Source organism: Lathyrus oleraceus, chromosome 7 (assembly GCF_024323335.1).
Source record: "Lathyrus oleraceus cultivar Zhongwan6 chromosome 7, CAAS_Psat_ZW6_1.0, whole genome shotgun sequence".
Lineage (NCBI taxonomy): Eukaryota > Viridiplantae > Streptophyta > Magnoliopsida > Fabales > Fabaceae > Lathyrus > Lathyrus oleraceus.
Genome location: NC_066585.1, coordinates 108,789,563 through 108,805,475, shown reverse-complemented (window position 1 = coordinate 108,805,475; position 15,913 = coordinate 108,789,563). Strand labels below are relative to the sequence as shown.

General features: G+C 36.7%; 4 protein-coding genes across 4 annotated transcripts; all 4 read right to left on the bottom strand.

The window, feature by feature from the left end:
* Nucleotides 1-228: 228 nt before the first annotated feature.
* Nucleotides 229-4,651, bottom strand: LOC127107025 (phospholipase D delta). The gene is made up of 9 exons (XM_051044308.1): nt 3,082-4,651; nt 2,835-2,951; nt 2,534-2,728; nt 2,147-2,425; nt 1,981-2,049; nt 1,691-1,838; nt 1,269-1,591; nt 918-1,115; nt 229-692 (listed from the first exon to the last, which is right to left on the bottom strand). The coding sequence occupies exons 1-9, from the start codon at nt 4,030-4,032 to the stop codon at nt 396-398; spliced, it is 2,577 nt and encodes an 858-aa protein (XP_050900265.1). The 5' UTR covers nt 4,033-4,651; the 3' UTR covers nt 229-395.
* Nucleotides 4,652-4,833: 182 nt separating this feature from the next.
* On the bottom strand, nt 4,834-5,454 carry LOC127107027 (uncharacterized). The gene has a single exon (XM_051044310.1). The coding sequence runs from the start codon at nt 5,388-5,390 to the stop codon at nt 4,944-4,946; it is 447 nt and encodes a 148-aa protein (XP_050900267.1). The 5' UTR covers nt 5,391-5,454; the 3' UTR covers nt 4,834-4,943.
* Nucleotides 5,455-5,817: 363 nt separating this feature from the next.
* LOC127107026 (transmembrane 9 superfamily member 1) lies at nt 5,818-11,517 on the bottom strand. Its single transcript, XM_051044309.1, has 12 exons — nt 11,270-11,517; nt 10,061-10,259; nt 9,875-9,979; nt 8,530-8,547; nt 8,336-8,433; nt 8,098-8,250; nt 7,844-7,978; nt 7,565-7,731; nt 7,331-7,425; nt 6,850-7,223; nt 6,420-6,693; nt 5,818-6,307 (listed from the first exon to the last, which is right to left on the bottom strand). Exons 1-12 carry the CDS (start codon nt 11,354-11,356, stop codon nt 6,240-6,242), a joined length of 1,773 nt encoding a protein of 590 aa, XP_050900266.1. The 5' UTR covers nt 11,357-11,517; the 3' UTR covers nt 5,818-6,239.
* A 1,335-nt stretch (nt 11,518-12,852) lies between these two features.
* LOC127107024 (protein MAIN-LIKE 2-like) lies at nt 12,853-15,181 on the bottom strand. The gene is made up of 3 exons (XM_051044307.1): nt 14,243-15,181; nt 14,068-14,158; nt 12,853-13,983 (listed from the first exon to the last, which is right to left on the bottom strand). Exons 1-3 carry the CDS (start codon nt 14,908-14,910, stop codon nt 12,910-12,912), a joined length of 1,833 nt encoding a protein of 610 aa, XP_050900264.1. The 5' UTR covers nt 14,911-15,181; the 3' UTR covers nt 12,853-12,909.
* Nucleotides 15,182-15,913: the final 732 nt, after the last annotated feature.

The window sequence follows — 15,913 nt, the reverse complement described above, 5'->3', positions numbered from 1 at the left end:
AGCCATCCGATTCAATCCAACGGTCTCCCGCATTCCACGCCGCGCCAACCGAAAGCAGTTTTAACCATCCACCATATATAAACCTCGATCTTTGATTTAACTGATTTGATCGACTTGATCAGAATAACATCCAAGTGAAAAATGTCAAAAGTAGAGGTGTTTGCCACTATTAAAGCAGTTGCAAAATCAAATAAAATTTCTTGCAGTTGTTTAAAAAAGCTGTAAGAATGACAATAACTTGTTTTCCATCTTTGATTTCTTCCATAGATAATAAACAATAGAGTAAGTCATAAGAAAAGACTGTGGATCAAAAATCACTGCCAATTCATTTATCTGCATCATGAATGTTACATATTATGTATCAAAAGATAATTTTAAAAATATAAACTGGTCAATCATGTGGTTAGTGCATCCGGAAGTGAATTCTGTGCTCCAAGAATTTTCCCACCAACATCAGGAAAATACTCATAACCCTCCAATGAACTAACTTTTCCATTTCTGCTAACATGAACTGGATAATGCATCAAGTTTCCCCTCATTTGATGATGACCTTCTTCAGACACATATGAGCTCCAATTTTTTCTAGCAATTCGATTCACATGTCGTACACATTCCAACGTGTGAGGTTCGGTAAATGTCTCATCAATACTTTTAAGGTGCTCGGCCCAAAGTGACATTCTGTATCCATACACCTACATCCACACAATAATATGATATTACATAATCATAGTATAAAGAATCATAGGATAGAGAATTAATGTGTTCATTGTTCAACTGACAAATGCCGATATTGTTAGGCTGGAGACTTTGTTCTCGGGGTCTCGTAGTTGTGTGTGTGAGTTTCTGGTGGTTATTGTCACTTCGTCTACGGATTAACAAAATGTTCATTTTTCAGTTGTGTTACTCAAGATTCAAACCTGGCCGCGTGGAAGAGAGTTCTTTTCTGCTAATGTATGTTTTGGTTGATAAGCTCCCATGGCTATTTCTGTGTCCCTTGATCCATCCATTGATCTCTGATTAATATTTGCTGATCCAATTATTACATATCCGTCATCAACTATCATTCCTTTTGCATGAACATAAATCATAAAACGTCTGTATTTTTTAACTGATCCCTGATTAAAGAAAGAACGGATGATAAGTCAAAATGTAAATATGCACCGTTCAATCATTGATGTTTCGGACACTGATTTTTCAAATGTGTGAATGTGGAATCCCTTGACAGAAGGAATCTGACTTAAAAAACAAAAGGGTCAAGGTTATTATACCAAGGCGCGATTTTCAGACGAGTGAGCTGGCGTCGATGGAGTTTCGTGCGTTTGAGGTTCTCTCTTTCCAAGACAGTAAAAATTGAGATAATCTTGTGGATGATAACATTCAGATAGACCTGCTTTCGCAAGCGCATCTGCAACAATCTTGTACATCATAGACATTGTCTGTCCCTGCCAGAACAAGATTTCTTGAACAGCAGCACTAGTTGGCACTCCTTCTGGCCACATTGGTATAACTATATACACAGAAAATCGTTCGTTCGCGCTTATCTTGCTCGCGATCTTCAATGCTATCTCCATCGGAACCAAGTGGTTTGCGCCTGTTGAAGAAAACAAATTAAAAGAAAATACTCACCAATGTGTATGTGCTTGTATTAAGCCTTTAAACCATGTTGTAACATTGTTGAAACTTTATCTACCTGCATTTTTATATGAAGGCCAGTGATATGAAGAGCCAAGAAAATATTGATTCTCAATATAAATGAAGCGTTGAGCTGCTCTTATTGCTTTTACGTAAGCCATGTGGATGCTTTGATCAACTTTTAAATTTTTGCCACATAAAAGATGCTGCAGAAAGTTGATTATGATAATAGAAGTTAAAGAAAAAGACTAATTGTTTTCAGAATAACTAGATATCACATTGCAATGCAAATTAAGCAAATCAAAATAAGGTTACAAAATAACGAAGCACGTACAATCTTGTTCTCACCTGAGCCTTTGCTTTGTCAAAATCCTTTGGAAATCCCTTCACAGATCCTGAATCTATGGACCGAAATACCTGTATTTAATACTTGTTCATAATAATCTTTAATCATCTAACGATTATAATTGATTGAAAGTGTATACCAAATAAATCAGTACTAATATATAGATACCTGTACATGCCAACTCTCGGGATCATTTTCTTCGGTTACACGAACGCATTCTTCACCATCAGGACCAGAAGATGGTTTAACAATCCACGAAATACGGTCTAGCCTTAGCAAAGCATCATCGTGCCAATTTGTCACCTTTCGGAGTCTGAAATCGCGCCATTTTTTAGCCTTCCGTGATCTTTGTTCAAAATTGGTCAGTATATCATATGCAGCCGGACCTTCAATTTTGCAATGTAAGTCATGCCACGGTTGTCTTGGTGCATGAGAATTAGAACTTAACTGCATCATACATCATACGATTTCAACACAATACTACTTAATGTTAATTTCGAAGATTTTTTCAGCTTTGTGAAGATATAATCTTCAGTGTTTACATTAACAACTTACTTGAAATGTAGGATTATGAAAATCATTATGAAAGACAGTATCAAGATCATCAAAAATCCTATGCTCAGGTGTGTCATATCTGCCATCACATAGATCCAGACCACCGATAAATGCGGTTATTTTCCGAGTATTCCCAGAACCTTGAGTGTCTAAAAGCACACATTTCTGGTGATGCGTAAAGAGGGTTCCAACAACCTGGACCAAAAGATTCAACAATATCGCTGTACTATACTAACTGAAAAGGTAAAAAAAAAAGTACAGTTCTGATCTTGAATCATAAACAGAAAATAACTAACTTCACCTGTTGCTTGAAAATACTGAGTTTATTGCTCGCATAACGCGGAGATAACACGCAATGAACAGTTGAATGTTTAAAAAACTTTTTCGTTTCTTCATCATGAGTCTGCATGACACCATCCTGCAACCAACAAAATCAATCATTGCTATGTATATTAGTGATACATGAAAACAAAACTCCAATACAAACAAATACGCCGATTGTAAACTAAAACTTAAAATTTAATGAGTTTTAGGAAAATGAAAATTACTGTTTTCAAAAGAAACTTGTCATGTGAAGTTCTATCATCCCAAATCAACATAACAACTCTTAACCCTTCTTGTGACTTGTACTTCAACAACTCTCCAAGTGAAAGCTCTCCACCAGAAGGCAATGGTTTCGTAGGCTCGCGAACAAGCTTCACGGGGTGAAAAATCGACCATCCAATAATATATATCATATGATGAGCTTCCAAAATCGCGTGACAAATATCCTCCCAACATTTACTATGCTGAAAAAAGTTTCCATCTTCAAGTTCAATCTGTGGTAGCATACCGTCCGGTACATGCGCATCTTGATAAAGAGTGACACTCCCGCCTTTCCTAAGCGGAAAATATGTATCAGGAACACCAAAATCAACACTTCCCTTTTTGTCATTACATATACCAATTGGCTTATACTGAATTGAAATATGCAATTCAGGATAAGGTTTTAAGCAGCTTGAATATTGACCAATAATCGGAAACCAATCATTCAAAGAGTTACCAGAAAGTATCTTATGAACAGGTATTTCCACAACTCCGATAAGTTCAGCACCAAGAATATCATTATCCTTCACTAGAAACTCGACTTTCTGAACCGGATGAGCAACAGGAACAGTATAATGTTCATCCCATAAAGGGTTTTCGCAATTCGGAATAACTCTTGTTTGCGCTATAGTTGCACCGGCTAAACAAACAGATACATAAGGATCACTTGTTATGATCTTATCTTTTCCTGAGTGTGTTTTGAGTCCTTTTACAAAAGGCGGTGAGCAACTATTTCCCATAGTGAGACATTTCCTAACTGCTTCAGTCGAAAAATCTAGATTCGGAAGAGATTTTGCTTCTATGATCAATATATCTAAGTCACCATGTAAGAAAACTGTTTCTTTGTTATAATTTTCAGGTTCCTTTTGAGACTTGTGTGGAACATTTTCACCACCACCTTGACTTTGATCCATTACAACGTTATAACACACTCAAAAAAATAGGATTCAACAAATCTAGATGCATAATAGAATGGTTTCGAAAATGGTTTCGAAAAGGAGAGAAAAGAGAAGAAGGTAATAATGATAAGAAATAAATTAAATGTATTTTTCTTTATATATCTGGATTGAGATGATAATAACAAGGTTGATTCAAATTTCAATTCTGCAGGGAGAGGATGGTTGTTCATCCATTGAAAGCAAGTGAGAGAGGTTTGGTAGGCCAAAAATGATGTGAGGAATTGTTAGTTGGAAAAACTGTGTCTGTTGATTTTTCATTTCCAAATTTGGCAAATTGAAAACGAAAAACATGCATGAGAGAAAGTAATAACATTAATAAGTCTAAAAATACAAAAAACAAGAGTAATAAAATGCAGCACATACTCTTCCAATTCCAGACTCACTGACAAATAGAAAACGTAAGACGTTGAGACACAAAAATACATGAGTGAAGTGATTTATGCATTCATTTTTTTTTTATTTAGAATTTTAAGTAATTTAAATTTATTTATTTTAAAATTTTATTGTTTGGATAGTGTTAAAAATACTAATTGTTAAATATTTTGAGTTTTTTTTACAAGCTTTAAAAGTTTTAGGTGAAATGTAAATTTTTTCTTAAGCATCGCACCCTACCAAATTTAGTTCAAGTTAAGTTTATCATAGTTATAAGATTTTTGAATAATTGTGTAGATCAAGAAGAGGAAAGAAGAGAAAGAAAACCGAAAAAATTTAAAACTACAACACACTTCTTATACTACAACATATAGAAGAAAGAAATAATCAGTGTAACCAACTCATTCTTCACAACAAAACAGAACACGGATAACAGAAGAGCTAGATAAAGTTAATACAGTAGCAATTCCACAAAAAACAGACAAATATCATGTTTAAGAAACAAGTTCTTCCTCCTTGTGTGTCTCGATAACAAGGTCCGAACGAGGGTAAGCGACACATGTGAGAATATACCCAGCTTCTAACTGATCATCATCAAGGAAGCTGTTATCTGAATTATCCACTTCTCCTTGTGTAACTTTTCCAGCACACGAAGAGCAGGCACCGGCTCTACACGAGTACGGGAGATCAAGGCCTTTTTCCTCTGCTGCGTCCAGAATGTACTCGCTATCCGAACAGGTAATCTCTTTAGTTCCTTCAGGGGTGATGAGCTTGATATTGTAAGTGGCCATGGCAGTGATACGACTTCCACGACCGGCTTTCAGACCGAATAGAGCATGACCCGCGTTAGGGAATGCTGTTAAGCTAGTGTTAATTGGCTGCCTCCGGATGAACGAGGCGCTCGCCATGGTTCCTGAGAGGGCTGCTGTGGTGGTGGCCATGACTTTAGTGGTGGTGCAGAAGTGTGTAGTAGATGAAACCAAACAGAGGATAGGAATTGTTTATATTAATGATAGTGTGTTCACAACATGTAACATGGTATCCTATCTGCCACTTGTCAGAATTTCATTAGTTGTTTTGTTATCTCTACTTATTACCATTGGTTGATGGTGATTGTGATAGGCACAAACACAATCTTCTTCCACAATTTTTCAGAGCCAACCAAATTTATCCCAGGAAAAAATTGAATTAAATTTCTGACTCATTTTGTAAATACTGTAATATTTATTTACAGCACATGATATTTATCCAACAAAATGATTCTAAAAACAGAGGAACTTATGTTCATATTTTAAGGGATATTCTGAAGGGTGTGACATTAAAATTATTACACAGAAGAAGGTAAATTAAATTTGAAGCAGGTAATAATTGAAATTTAAACATGAAGGAAGCATATAAGAATGATATTCAGATCTTCATACAAAATTCATTTTTCAGACTTCTTCCCCTCTTTACATTACATTGGATGATTGAAACTTTAAACCATGTTGGGGAATAAGATACAAGTCCTTCAATGGGGGTCCTATTTTATAAAGGGATGATTGAAACAGTAACGAGAGTCGGACATTGTACTAACTCTAAAATTATAAAGACAGTCTTATACAGCCGGGGAAAAAACCTCGGGGCTTCCCCATTGTAGAAAAAGAATACACCCTCATCCTCAAAACCCTGCAATTCTTCTACCTGTAAACTTCTTTACGTTCCCCCTACAATGACCAGAGGCTTCATTTAAGAATTTATTGTCTCCAGCAACAAACCTCTGGAAGTGCTCAGGTCTAACTCAGAAAACCTCAATCGCATTTAATGTTTCTGTAGATCCTTCTCACAAACAAATTTGAACCAAGAAAACCCACAGCTCCTGCACATTAGAAGAAAAACTTTCAACTCAGTTCAGGGTGCAGATGATAAGACATCATATCACATCACATCACATCTGCAGGATGAAAATCTAAAATGAAACTGAGACTTACCGCATAGAATTCCAAGTCCAAGAGAAAACATCAAAGTGTATCCAAAATAGAAGCTGGTTTGGAAGAACCCTGACATCTTTGTCTTCACGTAGTAATAATATATTGAGTACAGATACACGTAAACTGATGTTGAGGCAGCTGAAAAGAAAGAAGTCCATTGCCAGTGGTAGTTCTCGGCATTTAACAAAAAGTATGTCCCAACAATTGTCACGCAAACAGTAACAATGGTGAGAATCAGAAAAACCAGAAGCATAAAGCCATACACGTAGTACACCTGTTTGTCACAAAGGAGGAAAAAATATATAAGCCAATAAGTTAATTTAAAAGGATCATTATCAAAGGATCCTTTTTGTTGATATTGCTGTATTCTAAAACAAACAAATAAAAGGAACTTTATAATTAAAACACAAGTCACAGTGTTGAAGTTCACCTTGTAATTCCAGAAGGATGTAAATACAAAATACATTTCAATAAATATACTGCCAAAGGGTAACAGTCCTCCCATCAGAGAAACCACTGAAGGTGTGAGGTACCACTTCTTCTCAGGAATGGGACGAGGGATAGTTTTTACACGACATGGATTATTTGGAGCACCACTCCAGTTTCTTCCAACAACTGTGCCAAGAAGTGCTAGAGGAAAAGAAATGAAACCCCAAATGACAAAAACAACCACCATTGTGCCAAATGGAATAGCTGCTAGAGACCCATAGAATATAGCAATAGTGTTTAGAACAAATCCAATTTCAAAGCATGTGAATGGGAACAAAGAAGCTGTAAGGATCATGGATTTAATCCAGCTTTTACCTAACAAACAAATCAAACTAGTTATAGTTGTTCAAAACCAGAGAGAGAGAGAGGACAGATACAAAGCCACACAAGAAAGAAAAAAAAAACTTCAATGAGATTCCTACCCCCATTCCGTGAGTACATTCCCCCACTCACATAACCAGAAATGAATGATGTGAGAGCATAACAAACAATGAAGGTTGTGACAATTGCTCCTCGCCTGAGACACAATCAAAATAATGTTAGCTGATAGTGAATGAAAAGCTACGGACAAACATTATGAAGTCCATTACAAAAACTAGAACAGAAGCACATAAATGACCGAGATGTGCAAGTCATGATGAAGGTTATGCACATACCCAACATACAACATCCCAATAATAGCCAGCAAGATGACAATAAAAACCAGCAATGCTAGCTGAGCACCTGTGCCAACCACAGCTGAAAGAATAACTAAATAGCGAGGAGGCCGAAAAACATCACCATGCACAAGTTTCCAGCCAGATTCTTCACTAACGTCTCTCTCCTGTAAGTACGTAAGCAATGACCAAAATTGATGATTAGAAAAAAATAATTTCCTAGGAAGAAAGAGTTCATATTCCATAAATAAGAACAGATAAAACTTATAAAACCATCACCAGAGATTCCAAATCATCATCTTCCCGAGCATATTTTGCATAGTCATTTCTTAGAGTTCGCATTAATATCATTGATACCAATCCCGTAAGGAAGATGACCATCATGAAAGAGTTGAAAATGGAGAACCAATGAATCTATGAGACAAAAAAGGAGGAGCAAAACTCTCAGTCACAGAGCTAAGGCGGGACCAATATGATAAACATGCAGCAATTACCCAAAAATATGTATTTGCATATTTTTAAAATCGCTGTACCTGATGCTCAAAGAAAGGATAGTCAAGGTAGACATCAAAGCGGCGTCCAAAAGTGATGTTAGTAGGGACCCATTTGACAGAATATGTCAAATCCAAATGTTTTCCTGCCTCCAAAGGCCTTGGGATATCTTGAGTGAGATTAACATGAATGATCTGCAAGGAGAGGGACCTAAATATGAAACTTCATGGATCTCAAAAGTTCTTATAAGACAGGATAAGATATGTAATAGTTTCTGACCTGATCATTATTGTATTTAACAATAATATTCTTGTGTGTGTAAAGAACGTGCTTGCCATTATCACTTTTCTTATCAGGATGTAGCTCACCAACATATCCTTAAATAAGACAAAAAAGAAAAATCTTTTGTAATGATGAATAAACAAAATACAGTATTATGCCAAATAAAGAGAAAGAGGCAATTCTAGGCATACCCCACAAAGGCAGGTCATCTGAATTTGTATTTACCCCATTGCAGAGCAGACCAAAAGAAATTTAAAAAAAAAAAAACAAGTGAGTTATTCAGCCAATAATGAAACAAAAACTAGGAATTATTAAATTTAAAACAAGGAATGAGGATTAACCAGCAGAAAACCAAAATTATATAACATCAATTTCATTACCAAACACTCAGTTAGTAATTGAATATGAAAATGCTTTAGCAATTACTTCACACGGAATTCTTAATTCCATACTTGTCAGTTCTAGATGTTATAATACTGAATACTAACACTTGCTGAGGCATTCTAGAATAGTTAAAAAACAACTTCACATAAAGATTCTGTAACTTTAAACTTCTCTCTCAAAATCATACAAGATAAATGACATCCTGTAGATAGTAAGCTGTCAGCGTAACTTCATACTTCTTGACAAACATTGGCACCGTTATCAATAGTAAGCTATCAGTGTGGTTGAATGAGATGGTGATACCCAGTCACAGATAACTGTCTTGCTCCAGAGGCCTAGGCATTATTGTATATACTTCAGTTAGCACATGATAACTAAAGAGTTCTGAGCCTGGGTGTTACTATCTTCTTGATTCTAAAGTCAAGACCACTTCATGGCTACACGAACCAAGTAACATCATAATGTCCTATTATTAGTCAGAAGCAGTTAAAAGTCAATGAAACAAAAAAAATCTCATAAAATCTTCTGTTCCCATAAGTCTTGAAAACTGATTCTCAAGTCAAGACCACTTCATGTTTTTTAGTCTTCTCTTAGATTGATTAGAAGATTTCATGACCTATAACTACTGCCAGCCTCTTCTAGTGAGATATCCCTGATGTTGATTCTAAGGTTGTAAAACAGTTCATTCAATTGGATCACGAAGACGGCAAGGGGGCGTGTCCTAAGAATGGAAAAATTATTTACATTGACCTCTATGGCTTGTACTCTTACTCAAGTGGGTTTGTAAAATTTTTTGCTAAGGATTTTTTGTATACTTCAACATTCTTCAAGGATCCTAACATTCTTTACGTTAGTTATCAAGGAAAATGCATTTTGGCTTCAAAGAATGCGCCTTTTTTATGAATAAATGGAAACACTATTTTATCCATTTATAGCAATGTTTTTTTATGTTCTTTCCCTCAGATGGGTGTTTCTGCTTTAAGTGTTCTGTCCCCTTCTGTTATTTTTGCCTTGTTACTATTATCCTTCACGGTTTAGTGGCAAAAGAATATTTTCGTTCTAGCTTTCAACATTTTTCTTACTAAATGTTGGAAAGTATAATCAATATAAAATTTCTCAGAATAACAATTGCATGAAAAATACAGAGCATACCCATGAAAAATTCAAACCAGTAATTATTCTCTATTGCATCCTTGAACTGTTTAACCTTTGCTTCCTCAAGATCTATCTGGCAAAAGACAGTCTTATCCACATTTTCTGAAAAAAGAGTATTCATTAAAGAAAGTTTGTTTGTAACAGCTCTTCTATAAATAAATAGTACAAGAGAAGTATTCATACTTAGGAACTTTATATCAATTTGGCTATCAATGAGTTCATTGCCACCCAGGACCTCACCAAGACCACCCCACTTGTGTGCAGCGGTAGAAGTACTAGATGGATGGCAAAATGGGAGACTGTAATAGTTGTATGTTTCTTGTGGATTGTTGTATGGACCAACTTTGTTCACCCAAAGGTTAACGGGGTCATCTCGTTGATACTGCAATGAAATTAAATACATCTTTTAAAAAACAGAAGACAAAACTACAAAGGTAAGATATGTCAATCTGTTTCACTAGCTCGGCAGGGAAAAGGCTGTGAGATAACAGATATAGGAGTTGGCTTAATCTTAATATGCACTTAAGTGCTTGAAGCACATATCAAAGTCAACCAAACTAATCCAAGAAATAAAAACTAAGTATGAAAGGGAAGAACTTGACATACAATCGCCGAATCACATATCAAAGTCGTCCAAACTAATCCAAGATATAAAAAAAAAAGTATTAAAGGGAAGAACTTGACGTACAATCCCCAGATGAAATGACAATCCTACGCATTCAATTGTTTTCAAACTAATCTTTCCAATTTGAAACTTTTCAATATTGCCAACAGGGAGCCTAGAAGACCAACAATTGGCATTCTCACTGTTGTAAATACTTGTAAACAACTATGCAAAACAACCGCAGATTGCATTCCGCAACAATTGAAATGATTCGTGCAAAAGAAAGCTAGATATCAAAGCCTAATAGTCAGATATGTTAATCTCACCTAACATCCCTCTGTATACTGTTAGGTCTTTCAAAACATACTTGGAATTCGGAAACCAAAACCAGCTCAACCCTAGAGTGATTTATTTATTCAACATTCAATAAAAGAGAAAGAAATGATCCAAGATCACCAAATAATAATAGAGCTAATTAGTCAACAAAAAGTTAAATTACCAAATCTAATACAAAAAATTAAAAAAATGATGAGCATTGAACAGTATAACACCTACATTACACAAATCCCAAACCAAAAACCCAGTTAAGATCCAACCCTTGAGAACACAACTACACAACAATCACATTCACAAAACCAATTCCAAATCAAAAATCCAAAGCCAACATATTAAAATTCAGTGTTAGCAAGAGCTAAAAGGGGACACATTGGGCAGATCCAAATCGAAATTCCACAAAGAAAAAAGTAGATCGAATCATGAGATCGGAAAGGGGTTTGAAAAACGATTACCTTGTGATCTGACTCGGAAGCGAAGGATGAAGAAATGAAGAGAGAGGAGAAGAAGAGGAAGAAGATGGATCGGAATTGGAAGGACATGGCGGTGAGAATCCAACGCAAAAGCGTTCGGAGAAGAGAAGAAATCCAAGAACAGAACAATGAGGACTATAATAGTAATTAACGTTGTTGAAGAATGAAACGAAGGTTTACAATTTACATTGAACTGAAACGATGAAGGGTGGTTTTGGTCTTACGGATAATAATTATTTCTAAATTTCACTTTTCTTCTTAATTTATTAAATTTGTCAAAAAAAATCCTAATTTATTAATTAGTATTTTTCTACTTTCTAATTTAATTATTTTTTAGTTTCCCCTTTTAACTAAGATTAACCAATAAAAAATTGAGTAAAAAAATAAAAAATTTAAAAGTTCCTAACTTAGTATTAATACAATGAAAAAGACAAATGGTCGAAATATGAGGATTTTTTACCAATATACCCCACATTTTCAATTAATTTCCCAAAATAACTCAGGTTTCAAAAAATTTCCCAATATACCCCACTTTTAGAGGGAGGCGCCAATTGGATTGGCGCCCCCTCTTAAAAATTGCAAGGAGGCGCCAATTGGATTGGCTAGGGCACCTGCCCTAGCCAATCCAATTGGCGCCTATGTGTAATTTTTAAGAGGGGGCGCCAATCCAATTGGCGCCTCCCTTAAAAAAGCCTCAAATGGAAAAACTTCCAACATGAAAGTTGTAGATCTTTTCAAGACAATGAATTTGGATATAAATTTTGCAACATTTGGATTTTTTTTGAGAAAGTTATGGGCAGTTGAAGTTGAACTTCTGAGTTTTTCAACTGGTATCTGAGTCATAATGTTTTGTATTATTGCATGTGTTTCTTTTAGGAATATGAATTTTTGTCCAACATAACATTTGAAGTAGACATCTTAAATTTTCCAATGCACTTGGTCCCACATCAAAATAATTAAAAATGAGTGAGTTATGTCCCTGCGAACTTGGCCCAAAATTAGGGTTTCTGTCAAAACAAGTGTATGTGAATTTTGCCAAAAGGGACCAAATTCAAGCCCTTTAGTTTGATTGATAAAAGCCTCAAATGACAAAACCTTCAACATAAAAGTTGTAGATCTTTTCAAGATAATGAATTTGGACTAAAGTTTTGCATCATTTGCAATTTTTATGAGAAAGGTATGGGCACCTGAACTTGGACTCTTTGACATTTTAACTGTTATCTGAGTCATAATGTTTTGTATTATTGCATGTGTTTCTTTTAGGAATATGAATTTTTGTCCAACATAACATTTGAAGTAGACATCTTAAATTTTCCAATGCACTTGGTCCCACATCAAAATAATTAAAAATGAGTGAGTTATGTCCCTGCGAACTTGACCCAAAATTAGGGTTTCTGTCAAAACAAGTGTATGTGTATTTTGCCAAAAGGGACCAAATTCAAGCCCTTCAACATAACAATAAGAAGTCCTTGAATTAGGGTTTCTGACCTATAAATTTTTGTTTTATGATATGTGTTTATTTTAGAATTATGAAAGAAACTTAATGTTTGGAGAATACACAAAGATAAATTTGACATAATACGAATTGATATTAATAAAATTTGGATTTTACACAATGAATCCTAATGGTGATGACCGGGATCACCTAACCGACCTCCGGTCCCACATCCCCTAGCTACCCTAACCCTTGGCCCTAACCCACGTTGACGATTCTGCACCGGTGTTTGTTCATCTGATGGTCCAGGAGCGTCATTACCGCCTACAGGAGAAGGTCCGTTGAGGTATTCAGCCAACTCAGCATAGTCTTCAGTATTCAATGATGGTGTACCGGCGTAGCTGAGCTCATGACCCATGCCAGAGAAGTTGGGGTATGGTTGAGTCATTGATGGGCGACCAGGACGGTTGAAGGGGGACATGGGTGACAATGATGGGTCTAGGAAAGGTTGGAAAGGTTGTTGGGGTGTTTGGAAGAGATATGGTTGTGGGATGTTTTGGTATTGTGATGTTTGGGGTTCTTGGCTACGGTAGGTGATGGGGCGGTTAGTGTTTTGGGTAAGGCGACTTTGGTAGGGTGATGGTGTGGGTGCGAAGCGATGTTCGGTCGAAGGTTGATGGTCCATTTGTTGGTGGTGGTATGGGGGATGTTCTTGGTTTTGGGGTTGGGTGAATGGCATGTTTTGGTTGTATGTTTGTGTGTTTGTGGAACGGAAAGTTTGTCGGATAGGTGGTTGTGAGTAATCGGGCTGAGAATGTTGTTGGGGGTTAGATGTTGAGCCTTCTTGTGTGTAACTTGTCTGGCGTGGGTCGTAGAGGTACATATCATCGGCGATGAATTGAAATCCAACTGATCTATACCAAGCCATATAAGTACGACTTGGTTTTACCTCATTTGGCATGACTGCGTCAGTTAAGACATGGTCATGACGGTGCTTCCACTTGCGACACTCTGATCTTGCGAATTGTTGCCAAGGGTTGTAGTTCCATTGGTCGTTCACTTTACGCATATGCCATTCTCCTAGGCTAGCTGGGGGATCTGGGATATTCTGGACCATACCAAACTGCAGCTTCACACGATCGGTGTTGTGCAGCTCCACTGTTGTGAACCGTATTATTGGTGTGCATGTTGTCCATACGGCTGCGTCTTCAGGGTTGATCTGATGCTCATGATCCATATTAAGGTATGGACGCCAAATGAACTGAAATGTTAAAGACAATAGGATTTAAATGAATGTAGAAAAAGTCAATATAATATGAAGAAATAATGTAATTATTTTGCTTACGTCTGCCGGTCGAAGGTGATCCAAAAGGTTGCGATATTGAGTAATACAGTGTCTCGGACATCTACTGTAATTCATACCGCGTGCCGACCATCTACACCAAAAAGTTAAAATAAATTAGTTATGGGTAATAAACTGTAAGGAAGGATGTAAAGATATAGCAATTTAAACAACTTACTTTTTTGCATATGGAAAAGTGAAGGGGTTGCTATTGACCGGTGCTAGAGACGGTAGTCTTGACCATCCCCATGCTTGTAGCAAAACAGCACATCCAGAAAATGTAGAAGTATCTTTGTGGCAGTTTTTGCACAAAGAACTATACAGATAGGCTAGACATGCGGATCCCCAACTATAACTACCTATTCTATCTATATGTCTAAGTAAAGGTAAGTACATAATATGCATGCTAGAACCACTACCTTCGGGAAATAAAAAGGATCCTAGTAACAACATAATGTAACACCTAGTTTTGATGATTCGAGCATCTTCGGTAGAATGCTCATCTAAATAAAAACTATTATAATATGACTTTAGGCGTGATAGTAGTATACCTTGTCCCCTAGCATTATCATCTAACAAATCAACGTTTAAAAGCTCCATGCAAATTGAATTTGGAAAGTTGGTCTTACCATTAACAGCTTTGCCTTCAATTCGTAGTCCTAAAAGCATGTAGACGTCTTCTAACGTCACGGTACACTCACCGGTTGGAAACCAAAATGTGTGTGTCTCTGGCCTCCATCTTTCGCATAAGGCTAGAATGAATTTGTTATCTATAGACCAAGACATAATTTTGCTAAGGTGACCAAAACCGGCGAGTTCAACATAAGGTTGAATCATCGGGTCCATTGGGACAAATTCGTGGACTCGAGTGCGAAACCTTGAGACATCCTATAATAGAAATAATGTAACACTTGACTAAGTCGGTATTTCAAAATAAAATGGGGTTGGTGGAGATGAAACATAAAAAAGAAGTACACGAAAAAACTTACGTATGTCGCGATGTTTGCAACTGTTCCTCTGTGTGCTTCGCCCATTGTGAGTAAAGACATATTGTTGGGGAGTTGGTGTAGATGAAAATGGAAAAGAAGTAATGTAGATGAAGTAGTGAGAAATGTAGATGAGGTAGTGAGAATGTTTGTGTGGAAGAATTGTTGAAGGGGTGGATCAATTTATAGGCAAATGGAGGAGTGCATGAAAAAATGTGTTTGCATGGTGTCTCCACCTCATTTGGCGACCATGTACAATTTTAAGGAGGGGGCGCCATTCAAATTGGCGACACCATAGGGTACATGCATGCAAGGCTAGTTCTGAATGCATGGTTTCGAGGACTGACTACATGGGGGCGCCATTCAAATTGGCGACCATGTACAAGCCATAAAGGTAGGCGCCAAACCAATTGGCGCCACCTTCTGCATGTCTGACACGTGGCATTGTTGTCTCCTGCATGCTTAACAAAACACTTATGGTTGGCTTGCATGATTGACACCTCATCTCTGACCATCTTAGGTGTCCGACACGTGTCTGTCTTGTCTCCTGTATGCTGATGACTACCTTCTTGATAGCTTGCCTGGCTGACACATCAACTCACACTGTCTTGCAGGATTGACACATCATCTCAGACACGTGGCTCTCTACTATCCTGCATGCTGAATACTCACTTCTGTCTTGCATGACAGACACATCAACTCTTGACTACCTAGCATGCTTGACACATCAAGTCACACTGTATTGCATGACAGACACCTCATCTATGAAATTACTTGCATGCTTGACACGGTATCTCAGACTTGCTTCAATGTGAGACACTGATACCATCTATTTAAGTGTCTTACTATCATATTCATCTGCA